Genomic DNA, 22,920 nt, shown 5'->3' on the forward strand with positions numbered 1-22,920 from the left:
TGTGGCCCCAAAGGACACGCAGACCAACAGTCCAGATAGGCTCCCCCCTCATGGGGGTCCCCCAGACCTATTTATGGTGATTTTCAATCGTCACCCAGTAAGGGAGGCTCTGATGCTCAATTGTGACATATGTTCCGTTGCATACCCAGACGCATTTCATCGTAGAACATAGTGCTCAACTTGGTGCAGGTCTAGCTTTGGGCGACGATTTTGAGGGCTGGTCTGAGGGTCGCATTGTGCTTACGATTCCTTCTGCTTTTTTTGCGTCGGATGTAGCTATGTTCTTGATGATGTGCTGTCACAGCACCGTTGTTCCGGAGTAAGCTAGCCGATGTGCCCCGCCGCCGCCGCCATGGTGAATAGGTGCGTGCGCAATAGCGGTTAACGTACAAAGAGGGGTCTTTACATGAGGTCGGGATATTAATACAATAATATCAAAAAAAGTCACCATGTTCGTCGAGAGGATCTAGAAATTTTCACGTTAATCTAAAAAAGAGAAGAATATACAATATTGGATTTTACGAAGATCTGACGGTCTAAAATAATTTAAAGGCTCCATATATCAAATATGACTAATAAGTTAAAAATTCAGAAAAAAAAGAAAACTACATGTACAATCAATTTTCATGGATCCGATTATGGCAATATAGGACCTGTTTGGCAGAGCTCCACGCAGCTCCAGATCTTCAAAAACAGCTCCGCTCCCAGTTTTTCTAGCCAAACGGTCCAGCTTCGTGAAATCCAGATCCATGAAAAATACAGATCTAGCTCCCAGATCCACCAAATCTACGGAGCACCTCAGGAGGTGCTCTCAAAACGCTGGTTTTGTAACTCCTCGTGGAGTTAGTGAAAATTACCCATCGATGGCATTGATTACACAGCCCGTACCGGTTCACTTCTTTTTATTTTTTTTTCCGCCACCGCTCCGTTTTTTCCCCGTGCGCGACGCTCCTTCTCCCTGCGCCGTTCTTCTCCGTGCGTTCTCCTGCGCCAACCGCCACCCACTGCCCTTGCTCTTCCTCACCGGTGGTGGCCGGAGAGCTGTCGGGAGTGATGAGATCCGCGCCTCCTCCACCCATTCGCCAATCCATTCGGCTCCCGGACGCTGGCAGAGCTTCTCCGGTCTGAGGCCACCGAGGGACGGCCCGTGCGCGTGCTCGTTTACGACCCGCACTTGCTGTGGGCGCGGCGGGTGGCGAAGGCGGCCGGCGTCGCGACGGCGGTGTTCCTATCGCAGCCGTGCTCCATGGATGTCGTCTACGGGGAGGTCTGGGTGGGGCGGCTACCGCTGCCGGTGACGGACGGGAGGGAGCTGTTCACGCTCGGCTTGCTAGGTGCCAAGCTCGGGCCTGATGACGTGCCGCCGTTCGCGGCGAGGCCGGACTGGTGCCCGGTGTTCCTTAAGGCTTCTGTGCGGCAGTTCGAGGGGCTGGAGGACGCCGACAATGTGCTCGTCAACTCATTCCACGACATGGAACCCAAGGTCAGGGTTACCCTCACGGCCTCACCATGCCCAGCATCTGTTTGTTGTTTTGCCCCTGCGAATCTTCGGTGCTGCTTCCCATACTCTGCTTTTCCATAATCACTTTTCTTTACTCAATAATCTATGACTCTTCATCTAGAAGTGTTGTTTCTTTTATTCCTCTTCACTTTCATAAGATTTTTTTACACGTTTGTGTTGTTAATGGAGCAGGGAGGCAGATTATATGGCACTAACATGGCGCGCAAAGACAATAGGCCCAACCTTGCCATCATTTTATCTTGATGATGACCGTTTGCCATTCAACAAGTGATCTCAATCTTTGCTAGTAGAACAAGAAAGCATTTCTCTGCCATCATGAGCTGCCATTTGCAATTATAAAATGAGTTCCCTTTGTATTTTCATTGCTTGAAAATTTCAGGCAGTAGTGCCAAAATAATCATATAGCAGGTACAAGATAAGACTTGCTGTGACAATTCTTGCAGCATTTCATAACCCAGCTACAGGCTACAGCCCCTGGTATGCTGCTAGTGAAGCAGCCGGGCATTAACACCAAGGGCATTAGTGGACAATCCAACTAAAACCTCTGTTTCTGGATCTGGAGCTGTTGTCTTAGCTAAACACTTTTCCTCAGCTCCATAGTGAGAGTATAGATCTACGCTGGAGCTGCTCTGTGGTGGAGTTACTGTTTTTGAGGATCTGGAGCTGCGTGGAGCTCTGCCAAACAGGCCCATAGATTCAATGCAAAGTCCTGACTTAAGATCTATTAGGAAAAGGAATATCCTGCCTCTTCGTAATGTTCAAGGGGGTGTTTGGGAAGGGAGGGCTAAACTTTAGCCCTCCCATTTTAGCTAGATTTTAGCCCTCTCAGTTTTCTCCAAGTCACCCAGCAGCTTGCTCCTTCGTGCTAGCCCCCCATAATCCATTAACCCCTCCAAGGGATACTAAAATGGACTAAAGGGGCTAAAAGTGGTCCCCTTATCCAAAATTTCTCCCCTTGCCCCCCCTCTCTCTCTCTCCTCCCTCTCACTCCTCCCCGCCAGATCCCGCCGCACGGCACCCCACCGCCTCCGCCTCACCCGCCGGTCCCACCGCCTCCCGCTGGTCCTGCTGCCTCCACCTCCAGCCGGCCCTGCCGCCTCCTTGTAACGACCCTGGTTAAATTCTCCGAGTTAATCTCAATCCGAGTCCCTGATTCCTCTGTCTCAACTCTTCCCGAGCAGGAGCGCTCCATTCCGGTTCGTAGTCCCGACCCCTGAGAACCCAACCCACCCCGTCGATTCCTTCTGAGTCCCCAAAGGCGTGCTCCTTTCAATCTTGGAGCTGTGAAACAACCGAGACTGACTGGTGGGCCCGCAAATCTTTTCCCCGGATCTCCCGAGGTAGACGCACTCGAGCAGCCTGCGCCGCTTCAGAGCTTCTCCACCATGTGGCTCGATCTCTCCGACGCCCGCCGCTTCGCCCAGTCGCCGGTCGCGACAGAATGGATTTCCAGGCCCTCTTCCCCAATCGCAGCGGAAGCCCCTCTGCAACCCTTTCTGCCTCGTCTCGCTCGCGCCCTCGCCAGCCGCGCCAAGGTGCCCCGTCGCCATCATGGCAGAAGTTTTGCCGCAGTTGCGTCAGACCGCCTCGCGACTCACGCTCATCATCTCGCCGGATTCCCGGCTGCGAGCCCCGATGCCTTCCGGTTTTTCCGCCGCCTCTCCACAGTCGCGCTGCCCACGAACTCGCTACGCAACGATTCCTCCATCGCCAACCCCGACTCCGGCCGCGACAGCTCCTTTTTCGCCCTGCCAGAACTGTGCCCCGGCAAACTGCTATTTCGCGCTCGCCTGCGCAGCCGCAGCTCGCCCCGTCTTTTCACCTATTGCAACCTCGCTTGTAGCGCCGTTCTCTCTGTCACACCAATCAAATCTGCCGCTCGACGACGCCCGCCTTCGCCAAATCTCAACCCCGGTAAAACCGCGCCTGCGCTGCCTTGTCTCCAGTGCCCAATGGCCGAAGACGCTATCTCCGAAGTCCTGTTCCGCCGTCCATCGCCGCTCAATCGCCGCCATGGCAGCGCACTCCACCCTTCTCTTCTGGTCTTCGTGCCACTCGAAATCTCTCTTTTCCACGCCGCTATAAAAGGGAACGCCAGAGTTCCACCGGAGTTCCTTCGCCTTTGCTGTTTTGCCGCCCCTACTCTGAGCGCACCTGAGCACTTCCGCTGAAACTCTTGAGAGTTTCCCTCTCCGCTCAAGTCCGCTTCTCCCCAGTCCACCCAGCCGCTTGCTCCTCCGCGCTGTGCTAGAGCTTCCTTGTTCCTCACAAGAAGCTCTGCCGCCGCCGGAGCACCACCGAACATCGCCGCCGCCCATGCCTTAGTGCTTAAGTCCTTCCGCCCAAGTCTGTTCCTTCCCGACCCCAAAGCTTCACCTATAAACTGAAGGTAAGCTGCCGACCCCTTTTCGTTTCGCCCGACCCCTTTTTCCGTCTCGCCCGACCCTACCTATTTAGCCGACCCTTTTCCGCCTCGCCTGAGGACTCGGCTGTATCCTTTTCCTTGACCTGAGGGTATCTGTGTAAAAGATCAGGATTTCTCTGCGCCAAGTCTGAGGACCCCGAACACAGTTATCCGTTAAAGTTTAAGGGTCAGATCACAAGTCTATTTCCCATCCGACCCCTTTTATCCTGTTCTCCACCAACTACAGTGAACTTCCCCACCTTTTCTGTAACCTTGCTACAAGTGTCCGAGCTTAAACTGCAAGTGTTGTTGAAATAACCGTTTAAACACTAACTCCTGCATTGCATTCGTGTAGAGTTACACCTCACTAACGGCGTCTACGAGCTACACCCGGCGCCCGAAGACGGAGCTGTAGCTGAGCTACCGGTTCCAGAAGCTGAAGCCGCCCCAGCTGAAGACCAGTTCTCTTCCCCTCCGCTTGAAGGCAAGCCCCAGAGTATGAACCCCAAATTCCTAAACTTGCACATGCCTTCCTGCTTATGTTTGTGCATTTACGTATAGGAGTTGTTTGCAACCATAGATGCATGCCGTAGTTTCTGTGATCTGAACACTAGTTTTGTTGGGCCGAGTAGTTGCTATGCTTAAATAGGAATCGGTAAAAGCCGAGTGATTCCCTGTCACTCGTGAGTTATAGGAGTTGGTTGTTTTTCCCTTCTGTTACAACTATAAGGACGATGGACGGGGCAGGGTTTTAGTTAACTCTTTTGGTGGTCGGCTGATCGCCCCGTCTGTCTATGGAATCTGTTAAGGCCCGACAGTGGTGGTGTTCATGATCAAGTGTTTGAAAGTACTAACCTCATACTCAGTATGGGATGGGGAAGCCTAGTACCTGATTGAACCTAGACGTGAGCGGTCGCCCCACTGTCCTTGGAACGGAGTTCCCCTGCGGCCGCACGTGGTGGCAAGTGTGGTCACAGAACGACAGAGGCCGGGTCTGTGGAACCTTGCACCAAAGGAAGTGGGCCCGACACGGGTTAGGGAATTGAAGGGGAAGGCCAACACAGGAAGCGACCCTCGGTGGTGCGCGGATGTCGTGAGGTTAGGTTCACCATGCATGGTTATGTGGCGGATCCACTTCGGATTAGCTTGATTAGACAGGGTTAAGCCGCCTAATATGCGACACCCATGCTTAAGTCAAGTTAACACGAAGTGCCGTCGGATTTCATCCGATTTAACCACTTGAACAGGATCGAGTTTAGCAGACCCACACGAAGGTGAGTGGTTCCAGAGAATACAACGAGTCCACTGAGTTAAACGGTTTAGCCTTTTAGTTCGGTCACAAAAGCCAACATAAGAGTTTTTACAAGGTTCAAAGGAAAACCAACAGAAGTAAAACCACTAGCGGAAGCAATCGTCGGGGTCGGACATCCCTGGTGAGGCCAACCGGGACATCACTGGTTCCTTTCCTCGCCGTCCGAGGAAGGATCCCACTCGACCGTCCAGCCTGACGGAAGCTGGGGCGGCCAAGCGCCAGCAAGAGAGGGGTCGGGAGTAGCAACTTCACCTGAAAAACAGGAGCCACAACAAGGCTGAGCTACTAAGCTCAACAAGACTTAACCGATAGGAGCAAACTACTCCTTCTCCTAGACATGCAGAGCTTTTTGGCTGAGGGGTTTGTTTGCCAAAAGCACTAAGTAAAACCCTATTTTCAAGTTTTAGCTCCGGTTCTAGGTTCATTTACTAGTCTAGGTTTTTACGACCTATTCTTAAGCAATCATAGAACCAAACAAGATGTGTAGATATATCAACAAACATGTCATCATCAGATTCCTCATTTACTCAGGGTGACATAGCGATCAAGCAATCTCATACTGTGAGAGGCAGACGAATCGATTCGAGTTCTTTAACCATGCATGGTGAACCTAGCCTCACGACATCCGCGCACCCGGAGGTCGCTTCCTGTGTCGGCCTTCCCCATCAATCCCCTAACACGTGTCGGGCCCATTTCCTTTGGTGTAAGGTCCCACAGACTCGACCTCTGCCGTCCTGTGACCACGCTTACCACCACGTGCGACAACTAGCAGGGGAAACTCCGTTCCAAGAACAATGGGGCGACCGCTCACGTCTAGGTTCAATCCGGTACTAGGCTTCCTCATCCCATGCTAAGTATGAGGCTAGTACTTTCAAACACTTGATCACGAACACCACCACTGTCGGGCCTTAACAAGATTTCATAGACAGACGGGGCAACCATCCATCCACCAAAGAGTTACCAAAACCCTACCCCGTCCATCGTCCTTATAGTTGTAACAGAAAGATAGACATCCAACTCCTACAACTCGCGAGTGACAGGAGATCACTCGACTTTTACCGTCTCCTAGTTAAGCAAGATGACTACTCGGTCCAACAGCTAGTGCTCAGATCATGGGGATAACTAAGTCATGCATCTAGGGTTTCACACAACTCCTATACGTAAATGCACAAGCATGTTACAGAAGGCATGCGCAAGTCTGGTAAAACACTCAAGGTTTTCATGCAACCGGGGCTTGCCTTCAAGCAAGGAGGAAGGAAACTGCTCGACGTCTAGGGCGACTTCGGCTTCGGAGGGCAGGAGCTCAGCTACAGCTTCTTCTTCTGGCGCCGAGTGAAGCTCGTAGAAACTGTCGGCGAGGTGCAGCTCTACACGAATGCAATGCAAGAGTTAGCATAGACAGTTATTTCGACAGCAACACTGGCTCGCGTGAGCCCAGAAACTCGCGACAAAGAGCAGGAGGGTAGGGAGGTTCAAGAGCGCTGGTGATGATCGAAAGGCAAGGGTCGGAGAGGAACTTATGTTCTGATCCTTGAACTAGAGGATGTGGTATACTAGGGGTCCTCAGACGCAAGCGCTGAAGGGTTCCTAAGTTTTACACATACACCCTCGGGTTGAAGAAAAAGATCACAGCCGGGCCCTCGGGCGGGGCGGATAAGGGTCGGCGGAACAGATAGGGTCGGGCGAGACGGAACCGGGGTCGGGCGGATAGGAGGGGTCGGGCGAAGCGGACTGGGGTCGGCAACTTACCTTCTTCCTGAACGGAAAGCTTGGGGTCGGGAAGAAGCAGGCTTGGGCGGAGGGACTCGAAGCTTGGAACAACGACTAAGACCGGGAAAGCTACGGCGGTGACGGCGCTTCTTGCTGATCACAAGAGAGCTTTTACGCAGCACGAAGGAGCAAGCTGCTGGGTGACTTGGAGAAAACTGAGAGAGAATCTGAGAGCAGAGCTCCTCAGGACTTGGTGTGCGGCGCTAGGAGCTTGAGCAGAGAGCGGGGGAATGGCTGAAGGCAACAATGGCGGAGGGAGCTCCGGCGGCTGGTGCATTCCTTTTATATCTGCGGGAACAGAGGAAAGGAAGCAGCGCGGGAGAGAGAGAGAGAGAGAAGGGAAGCGGCGCGAAGGCCGGGGGAGAAACAATGGAGTGCTCTGCCAGGGCGGCGATTGAGCGAAGAGGGCGGTGGTGTAGGGCTCCGGGGGTGACGCCAGCGATCATTGCGTTCTGTCATCAAGGCGGCGTAGGAGCGGGTAGACCGGTGGTTGAGATTTGGCGGAGGCGGGCATCGCCGTGCGGAAGATTTGATAGAAGCGACCGGTTTAACGGCGCTAGAATCGAGGGCGCACAGGTGAGAAGACAGGTAGCCGCGGGCGCGCGGGCGAGCGCGGAGCAACAGATTGTCGAGCGGCTTCTGACAGGGCGGGGAAAGGAGCTATCGCTGCCGCGGCCGGGGTTGGCGATGGAGGAATCATCGTGTAGCGGAGACCAGGCGGCACGACTGTGGTCGAAGTGACGGAAAAGACGGGCGACATCGGGCTCTGGGGCTGGGATCTGGCGGCGTGATGATGGGCGCGGGAGGCGAGGTTCTGCAGAAAGGTTGCAGAGGGCTTCCGCTGCCATTGGGGAAGGGGGCGCGAGAACCCACTTGGTCGCTCGGCAGGGACAAAACTGCGCGGCGGGCGTCGGAGAAGACGAGCCACGCGGCAGGAAGACTCTGAAGCGGGCATGCAACTCGAGTGCGCCTGTCGCGGAGGATCGGGGGAAAAGATCTCGCGGGTCCACCGGGCGGATAGAACGGTGTTTGAGGAAGATTTAGAAGGATCCGACGGTGGGCTGTATTTGCCGGGGTCGGGAGAGGAGCGAAATGGGAAGGGGTCGGGTCTCCTGGGGTCGGAACCAGGCGAAAGGCTGAGCACTCGGTGCGGTAAAACAAGATAGATGACTAGGATCAAGGGCTCCGATTAAGCTTAACTTGGAAGGTTTTAGGGGTCGGTCGTCACAGGTTAAAGAACTCGAATCGATTCGTTTGCCTCTCACAGTTTGAGACTACTTGATCATATTGTCACACTGAGTAATGAAAGAGTCTGATGATGACATGGTCTGGATGTTGAGCTTATATACATAAAGTTGGATCTATGTTTGCTTAGAGTAAGTTGCAAATGTAAACTGGTTAATGAACTTAGAATTTGAGCAAAAACTTGAAAATAAGGACCTAACATAGCCGCTTTTGGCAAACAAAATGCCTCAGCCAGAGAGCCTTGCATGTCTAGGCGTGGTGGAGTAGTCTTTCCACCGGTCAGTTAAGTCTTGTTGAGTTTAGAAGCTCAGCCTTGTTGTGGCTTCTCTTTTCAGGTGAAGTTGCAGCTTCCGAGCTCGCTGTTGGCACTTGGCCGCCCCAGCTCCCTCCAGGTTGGAGGGTCGAGTGGGATCCCTCCTCGGACGGCGGGGAATGGGATTATTGATGTTCCGGCTGGCCTCACCAGGGATGTCCGACCCGACGAGTAGCTTCCGCTTGTTTTATCTTCTGTTGTTTCCTTGAGAACTTGTAAAGTTCTAATTTCAACCAAGTGGGTAACAACTTGTAATCTACTGATGGACCTGTTGTATCCTCTTGAACCACTCACCTTCGTGTGGGTTAGGCTAAACTCGGTCTTGTCAAGTGGTTAAATTGGATGAAATCCGACGGCACCTCGAGTTAGCTCGATTAAGGCATGAGGATCGCATCTTAAGCGACTTAACCGTGCTTTAGTTGGGTTAATCCAAGGTGGTTCCGCCACACTCCTCCCCTCACTCTCTCTCTCCCCACGAGGGGCACCACGGTGCCTCGCCTTCGCCGGCCCTGCCGCCATGCCCCCATCCCGCCTCGCCTCGCCTCCGCCCAACCCCACCACCACCACCGTTGCCGGATCCGAGCTCGACTGGCCCCGCCACCGCTGCTGCCGCATCCCTGCGCTCCCCTCCGTTGGATCCGAGCCTAGGATGCTGCATCGGCTCCGCCTGCCTCCTTCAGCCGGATCCGCCGCCTGCCTTGCAGAATTGCTGCACGGCGGCCTCGTCGTGCTTTTGGATGCGCCACCGCCAGAGCTGCCCAAGGACATGCCAACCATGGAGCCGCCCAGGGACATGCCCAGGTGTCGGTGGCAAGGAGGACGATGACGCCGAGGAAGGACGTGAGCGCGAGCTTGGCCGCGGAGGGGTCAGGCTTCTTGGGGTGGTGGCCGTCGCCGCTGCCGCCGAGGAGGCCGAAGCAGGAGGCCCGCTTGCTGGGGTCAGCTCCAAGGTGCGGCTGCTTCTTGGCGTCCCGGGAGGCAAGGGATAGGTGGTGGGGCGGCGAGAGGTGCTACTTGGGGTCGGGCATGGTGTGGCCTCGCATGCGCCCCTGTTGGGCGAGGGCGAGCTGGGATCTGAGAGGAAAATGTGGGAGAGGCAGCACAGCAGGGGCAAAAGGGACATTTTACAGAAGAGGTGCTAAACTTTAGCCCTCTTCCCAAACACCCAAGGTGCTAAACTTTAGCCCTTTCATTTGAGAGGGCTAAAGTTTAGCCAGGGCTAAACTTGGCTAAATTTTAGCCCCTTCCTCCCAAACAGGCCCTAAATTGGTATGCTTCTTTGTACCCAAACTAAATCTACAGTGGACCTAGAGGCATGTATATAACCTATTTAATCCCAGCATCAACTTTATCAAAAAAAAAAACCAGCAGCAAGGCATCGTGGCTCCTTTGCAGGTCGCAACTGAGTCTTGCCCTACCCACGAGATGTGGCTGTGATGATAATCAAAAGATAGGGGAAGATCAGCGAAAGGCATGTCATGAGTTGTGACCATGACAAAGATGCGATGTAATTTCAATATGAAAAGATCCATGAGTCCGTAATTGACAATTTGACGTAGATGGAGGGTGCGACCACGACAGACAAGTAGAATAGTAGGAACTTCAATGATGACAGTTGTAACATCCGTAAAATTTACTAACTCAAATCATCCACTAAAAATTCATCTTCAAAATCTTTTGACCGTTGAGCTCCCGGAAATTCTTTCTTCTCGGCGACTTCGCCGTCCCGGCACCCAACGCCGGCAACCATCTTTTTCTTCCTCCGCAAATTTTACCGTGTGCCCGTCAAAAATCCGTCACGCGTGCCCGACCGTTTTCCGCATTTTTCACCAACCCTCCCTTTCTTCTCTCTCTTTCTTTTTCCCTTTTCCCTTTTTCTCCTTTTTTGTTCCCTCTCTCTCTTCCTTCTTCTTCCTTCCTCTTTCTCCTTTCTTCCTGGCCGAACGCACGCTAGCTCCTGGTGCCTGCTCCTCCCTTGCCCAGCCCCAGTGCAACTCCCCCACGCCAGCCCCATTCCCTGGCTGCCCGACGCCCGGCCCCACACGCCTCGCCCTCCGCGCTCCAGCACCCCTCCCGCACGCCACGCCAGCCCCCGACCGTGTGTCGGCCACCACTCCTACCGCACCCCTCCCTAGCATGCCTCCACACGCCGGTCATCGCCCCTGTGCTCCTCGCCACCCGAGCTCGGCCCCGCCACGCCATCCACGCGGAGCTCCACTTCGCCACACCACTGGCCGAGAATCTCGATCGCCATTAACGAGCTCGCTTGTGCGCCGCTCGTCGCCGCCTTAGCCACCGCCTATAAAAGGGACCAAGCCCGCCCGTCCGTCTCCACCATGAGCTTGCCGCCCTCTCCCTACTCCCCTGCGCTCTGCCCCCAACTGCCACCGACCCTCCCACCTGCGCGCCGCCACCTCCCTGTCCATCACCGGCACCCCCTCTCCCATCGCCACCCGCCCAAGGTGAGGGCTAAAATGGGTCCCCCACGACCTCGTCTTCGTTCCCCCGCCATGGGCCTCGCCGCCGGCGAGCTTGGTCGGCTGGCCCGCCGCCAGGAACCACCCCCACCTCCCTGTGTGTTGGGATACGAGGTAGGCTACACTAGCGCAAATCAAAATTTCTACCGCGTAAAACCAGGAAGAACTACCGTATAAGGATCATGGGATTACCACTCGATGCACTACTGGTGCGGAAGATGTAGATTTGCCTCGATGCAGTGAAGACGATCAACGTAGTCGTACGTAGTCGATCAACGTAGTCGTACGTAGTCGATCACATCAATGTCCAGCAGCTCCTCAGCAGCTCATCCACGTGCAGCAAGATCGCCCTCGTGCCGCGGCTCGTTGTCGGCTTGTTGTGGCTCGTCGGCGGCTCGTCGGTGGCTCATCCAAGTGCTGCAGGCGCAACACCTCCGAGGTATCCACACGTGCAGGGAGGAAGCGTCGCAAGCCCGACTGCTAGATCCGCGAGTTGCAACAGGCGAGGCCGTGGGAGGCGCGGCAGGTGTGTTTCACCAAAAAGGTGTAAACCCTAGGGCGTCCCCACCCCTCTATTTATAGAGGTTCCTAACGGGCGTCTGGGTCCGAGGCCCATTAGTACTTCTAAACCTAATCCAACTCGGATCACATCCGAATTGGGCTTCCAGCCCCTTAAGTGTGTGACCCTATGGGTTCGGATACGTATAGACATGGCCCGAGTACTCCTACTCGGCCCAATAGTCGGTAGCGGCCTCTAGCAAGACGTGCCAACTCCTATACGCACACGAAGATTATATCAGACGAACCATCACAACATAATATACATGCTATTCCCTTTGCCTCACGATATTTGGTCTAGCTTCAAGCCGACCGCTCTTTCTCGATCCTGTGATTCGGAATCCCTTTGTAGGTTAACTCTTAACCGTACGTAGCATGGCCATGCATTTTCGGATCCGATCACTCGAGGGGCCCAGAGATATCACTCTCAATCAGAGAGGGGCAAATCCCATCTTGATTGACCATGTCTCATAGCATGTTTCTTGACAAACCCAAAAGCTACCTTTATAACTACCCTGTTACAGCGTAACGTTTGATAGCCCCTAAGTAGGTCGATCCACATCTTGAATACATGTGAGAATCTCAGGTCTAAGGACAAAGCGTATATGTTGTTTAAAGAGAGAACTACTTCTCGTGTTGGGTCAGTCCTAGCACATGTCTCCACATGTGTCCACATTATTAGTTCAACATCTCCATGTCCATGACTTGTGAAACATAGTCATCAACTAATATATGTGCTAGTCTAATATTCATGTGTGTCCTCACATGAACTTCGACTAGGGATAACTTTAGAATAACCATACAACTAAAGAGTTTCACATACAATTCACATAATTGCAAATCAATTCAAGTAGCTTTTAATGGATATTCAATGAACACAATATACAAATCATGGATACAAATGGAATATCATCATATCTAGGATTGCCTCTAGGGCATACCTCCAACAGTCTCCCACTTGCACTAGAGTCAATCTAGAAGGTACCTAATACCCATAGCTCTTACATGCGCATCATGCTTAGCCTGCAGGAATGGTTTTGTCAACGGATCAGAAATGTTCAGATTCGTTTGTATTTTGCATATCTTGATCTCACCCCGGTTAACGAAGTCTCGAATGAGATGAAATCGTCGCATTACGTGTTTGTTCTTCTGGTGGTTCCTTGGCTCCTTTGCTTGCGCGATTGCCCCATTATTATCACGGTAGAGATTCAATGGGCTGGACGCATTCGGGAACACACCAAGCTCAATGAGGAAATTGCTTATCCAAACACCTTCCTTCGCGGCTTCCGAAGCCACGATGTACTGAGCTTCTGTCGTAGAATCGGCCACCGTCTCCTGTTTGGAACTCTTCCAACTAACAGCACCACCATTTAGCGTGAACACAAATCCTGATTGTGACTTTGAATCATCTCTGTCGGTTTGGAAACTAGCATCGGTGTAACCTGTTACAACGAGCTCCTCCTCACCTACATAGACGAGGAACATATCTTTAGTCCTTCTCAAGTACTTAAGAATGTTTTTCACCGCTATCCAGTGACTCTCACCTGGATCAGATTGATGTCTGCTTGTCATACTTAGCGCATATGAAACATCTGGGCGAGTACTTATCATTGCATACATGATAAATCCAATAGCCGAGGCATATGGCACTCTACTCATGCGATCCCGCTCATCAGCAGTTGAAGGACACTGAGTCTTGCTGAGATGTATGCCATGTGACATAGGCAAGAACCCTTTCTTTGCATCTTCCATGCTGAACTGCTTCAACACTTTGTCAATGTAAGTATCTTGTCTTAAACCTATAAGCCTTCTCGATCTATCTCTATAAATCTTAATGCTTAGAATATATGCCGCTTCCCCTAAGTCCTTCATCGAAAAACTATTTTTCAGTGAAGTCTTTACGGACTCAAGCATAGGAATGTTATTTCCAATTAGTAATATGTCATCCACATATAAGATTAGAAATACTACAGAGCTCCCACTAACCTTCTTGTAAACACAAGACTCTTCTTCGTTCTTGGTGAAGTCAAACCCTTTGACCACTTCATCAAAACGAATGTTCCAACTCCTAGATGCTTGCTTCAATCCATAAATGGATCTCTGAAGCTTGCATACCTTTCCAGCATTTTTCGGATCGACAAAACCCTCAGGCTATATCATATACACGTCCTCAGCTAGGTTTCCATTTAGGAAAGCTGTCTTGACATCCATCTGCCATATCTCATAATCGAAATATGCAGCTATAGCTAGAATAATCCGAATGGACTTAAGCATCACTACGGGCGAGAAGGTCTCGTCGTAGTCAACTCCTTAAACTTGTCGAAAACCTTTTGCGACAAGTCGTGCTTTATAGGTGTGAACATTTCCATCCATATCCTTTTTCTTCTTATAGATCCACTTGCACTCTATGGCTTTAACACCATCAGGCGGGTCAACCAAGTTCCAAACTTGATTGTCTCCCATGGACTCTATTTCGGATTGCATGGCACTCTGCCATTTTTCGGAGTCTGGGTCCATCATTGCTTCTGCATATGTCGCAGGCTCATCATTGTCCAACAATAATATTTCCCGCATTTCGCGGAGCCTTGCCAACCTTCGTGGTTGTGGCGGTGCTTCTCTTGCCATGGGTATCTCAACTTGTTCTGCTACGTTAGCATCACTCATTGATTCTTGCCCGATCGGCTCATCTTGAACTTCTTCAAGATGCACTGTCTTTCCACTCTTTTCTCCTTTGAGAAACTCTTTCTCTAGGAAAACCCCGTTCCGAGCGATAAACACTTTGTCTTCTAATCGGTTGTAGAAATAATATCCCAAAGTTTCCTTTGGATATCCCATGAAAATGCACTTATCCGACTTGGGTGTGATCTTGTCCGACTGAAGTCGCTTGACAAACACTTCACATCCCCAAATCTTTAGAAAAGACAAACTAGGAACCTTTCCAGTCCATATCTCATATGGTGTCTTAACTACGGATTTAGATGGTACCCTATTAAGTGTGAAAGCTGCTGTTTCTAGAGCATATCCCCAAAATGACAACGGTAGGTCCAACTGGCTCATCATTGATCGAACCATGTCTAACAAAGTTTGATTACGTCGCTCGGACACACTGTTTCTCTGAGGTGTTCCAGGCGGCGTAAGTTGTGGAACAATTCCGCAACTCTTTAGATGATTGCTAAACTCGTGGCTCAAATACTCGCCTCCACGATCAGATCGTAAGGCCTTAATTTTCTTGCCACGCTGATTTTCAACTTCATTCTGAAATTCCTTGAACTTTTCAAAGGTTTCAGACTTGTGCCTCATCAAGTAGACATAGCCATATCTACTAAAATCATCAGTGAAAGTTATGAAGTATTGGAATCCTCCTCTAGCCGTCGTGCTCATTGGTCCGCATACATCACTATGTACGAGTTCCAACAAGTCTACTGCTCTCTTAGGAAATCCTGTGAAAGTCGTCTTGGTCATCTTGCCTAGCAAGCAAGCCTCACATATCTCGTATGATTCAAAATCAAACGAAGTTAGAAGTCCATCAGAATGGAGCTTCTTCATGCGCTTTTCACTTATATGACCCAAATGACAATGCCACAAGTAGGTAGGACTCAAATCATTAGGCCGAGGCCTTTTAGCACTTACATTACAGACAGGTGAACCATCAAGATTTAAAACAAATAATCCATTCACAATGGGTGCAAAAGCCATAACATATTATTCTTAGAGATCACACAACCATTGTTTTCACTCGCAAATGAATAACCATCCTTCATCAAGCATGAAGGAGACAAAATGTTTCGACTTAAACTAGGAACAAAATAACAATTATTCAACTCCATAATAAATCCTGACGGGAGGTGGAGTTGCATCGTCCCGACGGTCAACGCAGCAACTCTTGCATTATTGCCCACGCGGAAATCAACTTCTTCTCTTTCCACGCTTCTACTTCTTATCATTCCCTGCATCGAATTGCAAATATGAGCAACCGATCCGGTATCAAATACCCAAGAATTAATAATTGTATCAGCGAGAAATATGTTGTCTATAACATTAACAACAAGCGTACTTAAGGTAGAAGTACTCTTACTTCCGCCATTCTTCAAGGAAGCTAGGTACTGCTTGCAGTTTCTCTTCCAGTGACCAAGTTGATGACAGTAAAAGCACTCTTTGTCTGGAGCAGGTCCAGGTCCAGCTTTAACCTTGGGCGGTGGGTTTGGCTTGGACGTTCCAGCCTTGCCCTTCTTCTTCCAAGAATTGCCCTTCTTCTTAAAGCTAGGCTTGTTCTGTATAGCCATCACATGGCTGGTACTAGCGCTTTTCTTGATGTCAGCGTCTGCTGTTTTAAGCATGCCACACAGCTCATTCAGACCCTTCTCCGTCCCATGCATATGGTAGTTCGAGATGAAGTTCCCATAGCTAGGCGGAAGAGATGAAAGAATGAAATCAGTGGCCAACTCTTGGCCCAGTGGGAAGCCCAGCTTCTCCAACCGTTGAGTGTAACCAACCATCTTGATTACGTGTGGTCCTACTACTCCGCCTTCTGCTAGCTTTCTCTCAACAAAGGCCTTAGACACATTGAACCTTTCAGTCCTGGCCTGTGTTTGGAACATGTCTCTAAGCGCCATGATCATATCGTGCGCCTCATGGTTTGTTTCGAACTGCATCTGCAGCTCGGGTTTCATGCAAGCAAGCATAAGGCAGCTTACTTCGAGGTTAGCATCACATGCTTTCTTGTAAGCATTCTTAGCAGCAGCGGGTGCATCATCAGCAGGCTCTTCTGGCAGTGGGTTGTCTAGAACATCTTCCTTTTTCTCAGCCCTGAGAACAATTCTCAGGTTACGGATCCAATCCGAGTAATTTGTTCCATTCAACTTGTCCTTCTCAAGGACCGAACGCAAAGCAAACAGTGTAGTGCTGCTAGGTGCCATTTAATCTACAACAAAGTAATGCAAAATACATTAAGACAAACGTATCCATGATAGAGCAAATCACATTAAACTATTTTAACAGAATCTACTCCCACTAAAATCAATATCCCTCTATTGAAACTTAGTGATTCAGGATCCACAACTAACAAGTCCACTAGTGAGCTTTAGCATCACCGCTAGCAAACAAGGTAGATCGGTAAGCAACTTTTGCTAATCATATCACATATGACTCCTGTTGTTGGGTGACATCTCTATGTCTCGGCACCCAACCTTTATTCCCCAAGGTCCTTAACCGTTAAGATAACCTTGTTAAGCAAACCAACCCTTATGCGTGTAAGTGTCCGACACAAACCCGTCTAGTCAAGGAAAACTAGTGGCACCCTAATTTCATAGACCCACCACTAATTGTACAAGACATGGGACGGTGCAAGTTTTAGTTGGGAGGACATACTAACTTAAACTTTGTGAAGGATCGTTCTACTTCTAACATCACAACATGCAGAAAGTAAAACATAAACAGAATAGCATTCACACAGTTGTGACACAGTATGGCCCGTTTTCATATGGTGATCTCCATCTCCATAGAACCTGTTCACCATGGTGATCTCCATCTCCATGTTCCATGTGCGCCATCCTCCTGGTGATGAGTCCTCCAAGAACTAGAACATGCTATTACGCCTAATAGCTAGTAAAGAATCTAGTAATGAAGATTACATAGTTGCTTGGATCATCACAGATTTGTACGTAGACCATTAAATACAATAAAGTGACAACACATATGGCTCCTGCCGTGTTGCCGTACGCGCGACACGCAGGTCACGAATGAGTTACACACATGCATCACATACACAAGGGGGCCATACTGATCATAAGATACATACATACATCCTGCAAAACAGAGTTAGGCGTTCCAAACTTTGGAGGCCCGAAACTCCATCTTCCAAGCCGAATTTGGGAAATCTAATTTCGCCGAAAACGCAAAGCGGTTGAATTTCATGTGTAACTTTTTCTGTAGATCAATTTTCATATAAAATTCGCCCCGATCCGAGATCGTACCGAAAAGTTACGGCTGATTTATTGAAGCATAAGCATACGGTAAAAATCCCGACCCCGGTAGTAGATCCCATCTACTATTGCACATCTAATGCGCCTGGCGTATGACCCTGGATTTCAATTCGACCAATCATATTGATCTTCGCTCACTGCAACTGGAATTACGTGTATCACTTAACTTCGATGGCGGAAACCGACCGGTAGGAGTATGTCGTTACACTACCATTGCAGCAAGAGCACGAAAACAGGACATAGATCAAACTGAAAACTCGCATATCTCCATATGCACACATCCCGAATCCAAAACTAAATAGCTACGGCTCTGATACCACTGTTGGGATACGAGGTAGGCTACATTAGCGCAAATCAAAATTTCTACCGCGTAAAACCAGGAAGAACTGCCGTATAAGGATCACGGGATTACCACTCGACGCACTACTAGTGCGGAAGATGTAGATTTTTGTCGATGTAGTGAAGACGATCAACGTAGTCGTACATAGTCAATCAACGTAGTCGTACGTAGTCGATCAACGTAGTCGTACGTAGTCGATCACGTCAACGTCCAGCAGCTCCTCAACAGCTCGTCCACGTGCAGCAAGATCGCTCTCGTGAAGCGGCTCGTCGTCGGCTCGTTGTGGCTCGTCGGCGGCTCGTCGTGGCTCGTCGGCGGCTCGTCCAAGTGCTGCAGGTGCAACACCTCCAAGGTATCCGCACGTGCAGGGAGGAAGCATTGCAAGCCGGACTGCTAGATCCGCGAGTTGCAATAGGTGAGGGCGTGGGAGGTGCGGCAGGTGTGTTTCGCCAAAAAGGTGTAAACCCTAGGGCGCCCCCACCCCTCTATTTATAGAGGTGCCTAACGGGCCTCTGGGTCCGAGGCCCATTAGTACTTCTAAACCTAATCCAACTCGGATCACATCCGAATTGGGCTTCCAGCCCCTTAAGTGTGTGACCCTATGGGTTCAGATACGTATAGACATGGCCCGAGTACTCCTACTCGGCCCAATAGTCGGTAGCGACCTTTAGCAAGACGTGCCAACTCCTATACGCACACGAAGATCATATCAGACGAACCATCACAACATAATATACATGCTATTCCCTTTGCCTCACGATATTTGATTTAGCTTCAAGCCGACCGCTCTTTCTCGATCCTGTGATTCGGAATCACTTTGTAGGTTAACTCTTAACCGTACGTAGCATGGCCATGCATTTTCGGATCCGATCACTCGAGGGGTCCAGAGATATCACTCTCAATCAGAGAGGGGCAAATCCCATCTTGATTGACCATGTCTCATAGCATGCTTCTTGACAAACCCGAAAGCTACCTTTATAACTACCCTGTTACGGCGTAGCGTTTGATAGCCCCTAAGTAGGTCAATCCACATCTTGAATACATGCGACAATCTCAGGTCTAAGGACAAAGCGTATATGTTGTTTAAAGAGAGAACTACTTCTCGTGTTGGGTCAGTCCTAGCACATGTCTCCACATGTGTCCACATTATTAGTTCAACATCTCCATGTCCATGACTTGTGAAACATAGTCATCAACTAATACATGTGCTAGTCTAATATTCATGTGTGTCCTCACATGAACTCCGACTAGGGACAACTTTAGAATAACCATACAAGTAAAGAGTTTCACATACAATTCACATAATTGCAAATCAATTCAAGTAGCTTTTAATGGATATTCAATGAACACAATATAGAAATCATGGATACAAATGGAATATCATCATCTCTATGATTGCCTCTAGGCATACCTCCAACACTGTGCTCGTGCGCCAGGAGGGAGAAGGGGAAAATGCCCCCCAATTTCGATCTAACCCCCACCTTTTCCATATTCACAAACCAGCCCTCCCACCTCTCTGAAAGTTCTCTCACAAATATGCCCTTCCACCTTCCAAAAATATTCATGAATAGGTCCCTGGTTCTCGCAGTTTAGTCCTAAAACTTGTTTTAAGCCCCTATTACACGGTTATCTCATCATTTTATGCGCCAAACTTCCTCCAATTAATCCCAAATTCGACCACGGTATCCTCCAATATACTTCCGCTGAGTCATCTCCAAATTTTATGAAAATACTCATTCCTTCTATTTTCCGTTCGCATTCTCTGTTCGAGCTCAACGGGTAAAGCTTTAATTTTCTTTTATTTTTTGTGTGCCTGATTGTGTGCGCTGTAGATCGTGGAGTACCCAAGGATGAGCACAAGGAGGAGTTTGACCACGAGCCCAAGCTCAAAGACCAGCACCGCGAGCAAGAACTCCTGGAAGGCTTTGAGGATGGCAAGTCCAATCTCACCCTTTGATGCATATTTATCCTAATTTTTCAAACACAACCTATTAGCTTGTTTTATAAATTGCATATTGTTTACCGCTGAAACACGATTGGATAGGCACCCCTTGATTGTTATGATTATTCGTTGATTGTCCTATAATTATCTCTAAATATGATTTGATCTGTTTGGATGATAATTACTGCTAGAATGTTTATGATCTTTTTACTCAATTCAATCATGAGTACAATATGTTTTGTTAAAGAATAAATGTGTGAGTGTTTTTAAAAGGGAAAAATGAGTTTTTGGAAATGAAGGAAAGAAATGCTTAGATGAGATGGATGGGTGTTTCTTGTGTGAAATGCCAATATCTTGGGCTTGTACAGTTGGGCTCGTACCTTGGTGGTTGAGTAAGGTTGGGAGATATCCATCTTGTCACAAATTAAGGACTAAGTTGATGTTTCATCTTGCCTAACCCAACCCTCGTGCAGCCACTCGACCGTTGTATGCAGCAACGGCTTAGCATAAATCCCACTAGCTAGTCTGTTAGTCATCAGGAGAGCTGGTGAGCAACGAGAGACCATGGAGAAGGAATAAGAATTGTGTGAACTTAGGTCCTGGTTAAGACCTTGTTGGTAAGTCATTAACCCCTTGGTTGCTTCCGTGTTGGCTAGTCTGGCTTATCTAAGGTGGGTAATGGCTTTGATAGTGTTGGCGCTGAAAATTGGCCGATGACTCTTAGCGTCGGACACACGACCCGGGAGAATCTGCTTAACTCCCGTTCGGGTTATTGCCCTGGTGCGGTTTGCGCGGTGTGCCAGTCAATCTGACTTGTTGATTGACAAGGAAAGAAAAGTATTAAATTCCAGGGGTTTCGATCGGCTAAGATTCCGATATGTCTCAAAAAGCGTATCAACGAATCGACCGATTTACTGTGTGGATGACCAGCTATAAAGCAGCCGATGATCACGTAGCAATTGTAAAGAAACTACTAGAGCAACTTAAACAACGCTACAAAACAACACTTGAAACAGATCTAATCGTCTATATGACAATAAATAAGAATAAAGATAATGAAACCGACAGTTTGAGTTTGAAGCTGGATAACTGGTGATAAAACTAGAACAATAGACAAAACCTATAATTCTAGCTAATATCGATAACTGGTGAATAAATCTAAACGAAACAACAACGATGCGCGTGAAGTTAAAGCTTAGATATTACTTGATAAGCGGAACTTACAAATCGGCCGGAGATCGTGTCGATGCAACCCTACCAACTCGTACGAACTCATGAAAGGAAAAGGTTTTGGCGAAGTCGCTGACTTGAAAGTAAAGTGCGAGGAAAAAGTAGATTTGTTGTATTGATTGATGTTGTTATTTACAAGCCTCACAAGGCAACTATTTATACCCCATTACAATTAATTTCTTAACCGATTAGGATTTATCTCTAATTTTAAACGATAACAGATATTTACAAACACAACTCGTATCGGAGTTGGTTACCATCTCCCCATGGGCTAATCTCCTTCTTCAGCTAATCTTCATCCTGGCCCACCTTAGGCCCATACCAGCCAAGCCATTCTGACTCCCAATTGGCCAGCCTCTACCAACTCCTTCTGCCAGTTGGCCGAAACACTGTAGCTTTAATTGGCCGATTCCCAACAGTAGCTTCTCAACTCTAACTCCTTCCCCGAAGAAAACGCAACAGTAAGCGCGGTGAAAGCTCCTTTTCGCTCCGCAGTCTTCTCTCTGATGATTGCAATTTTTGAACGAAGCGCCCACAGGCAACCACTATCCCTGAAATTCGTGTAGATGGAGCGGTAAAAATCCCGCCTTTACCCTTCTCTCGAACCGTCCTTAAATACTCGCATCCTCCGCTACTTCTTCTCCACAAGCTCGGAAGCCTTCCCTCTCTAGCGAATCACCTCCCGTCGCATTCTGGCACCCTTTCAGCTTCCAGCTGCATCCCTTTTGTGATTCTTCCTTCATCTTCTGATCATCTCACTCTGTTCATTCCAATGGCGATCCCATCGGTGACCATGGCCTTCATCCTAGAGGTAAATACCCTGAAATTTTTCCCTTTTCACTTTTACCATTTCACGCATTTTTTGATATGTTCTTAGCTTTCCCTTTATATCCTTCTCAGGAGCTCAGGCAAAGGATCACCATTCCTATATCTGATGCACCCGGCCTTATCGGTCTTGGTCCTATGGGGAATCCAGATCCGACTGAATTGATCAACTTGGAAGCTCATAGGATCCCCTTCAAATAGTCAATGATGGATCTGTACCGCTGGGCAGGTGCCTTTAGGTCTTGGTCGAATGAAACCCCTGGCTGGAGGGAATGGTTTCAGAGGATGTCCAACTCCAAGAGAGTTCTTTGGGACGAAATGAAAATCAGCCACTGTATCAACTTATCTTTATCTCAGATAGAGAGGAATGATTCCTTGGTCATCGCGACGTCTTACTTCTGGTCTGACGCTCTCAATGCGTTCCTCTTCAGCCACGGACCTATGACTCCTACTTTGGCCGATGTCTTGATGTTGACTGGCCTTGATGTCTCCTCCCATGACTCGCCCTTCGATTTCCGGATTAAACCCACTCATCGCTTGGAAACGAAAGGAATCGGTGGGTGGAAGGGCTTTATTGAGAAAAATATGAAGACCGGACCAATCGGTGATAGAGAATACACAACTTTTCTGATGATGTGGCTAGAGAAACACTTCTTTTGTGGCAGAGCAGTCGGTCCCTCTTCCAACACACAAGCTTTGGCCGAGGCCCTAGCGAGAGGTTCTACCGTCCCTTTGGGAAAACATTTGTTGGGATCGACCTATTATATGATGCATCAAATCGCTGTGAAGCCAATTGGAAAAGTAGGATCAGACATTTTTACAATGAAAGGGTTTAGAAGCTGGAAAAAAAGTCAATAATGGAAAAGAATGTGCCTTCTTGACTCACATGGGAAAGGATTGTGGTTTAGCTCATAAATACAATGTTCAGTGTTACGAGAATTTGAAGAATCAGCCATGTCATATTGAGCAAGCCGTTGAGAAGCAAACCAATGAAGATATCA

General features: G+C 49.2%; 2 protein-coding genes across 2 annotated transcripts in view; one reads left to right on the forward strand and one right to left on the reverse strand.

Moving 5' to 3' along the window:
• LOC101770818 (putative serpin-Z6C) overlaps positions 1–1,248 on the reverse strand; it is a 2,201-nt gene extending 953 nt beyond the window's left edge. The window contains exon 1 of the mRNA XM_012844464.1: positions 1,166–1,248. Within this exon, the coding sequence (XP_012699918.1) occupies positions 1,166–1,248 (83 nt within the window). The remainder of the gene's footprint in view (positions 1–1,165) is intronic.
• Positions 894–1,956, forward strand: LOC101771205. Its single transcript, XM_004963490.3, has 2 exons — positions 894–1,483; positions 1,694–1,956. Exons 1-2 carry the CDS (start codon positions 1,247–1,249, stop codon positions 1,763–1,765), a joined length of 309 nt encoding a protein of 102 aa, XP_004963547.1. The 5' UTR covers positions 894–1,246; the 3' UTR covers positions 1,766–1,956.
• Positions 1,957–22,920: the final 20,964 nt, after the last annotated feature.

The sequence above is a fragment of the Setaria italica genome, chromosome III, assembly GCF_000263155.2.
Source record: "Setaria italica strain Yugu1 chromosome III, Setaria_italica_v2.0, whole genome shotgun sequence".
NCBI lineage: Eukaryota > Viridiplantae > Streptophyta > Magnoliopsida > Poales > Poaceae > Setaria > Setaria italica.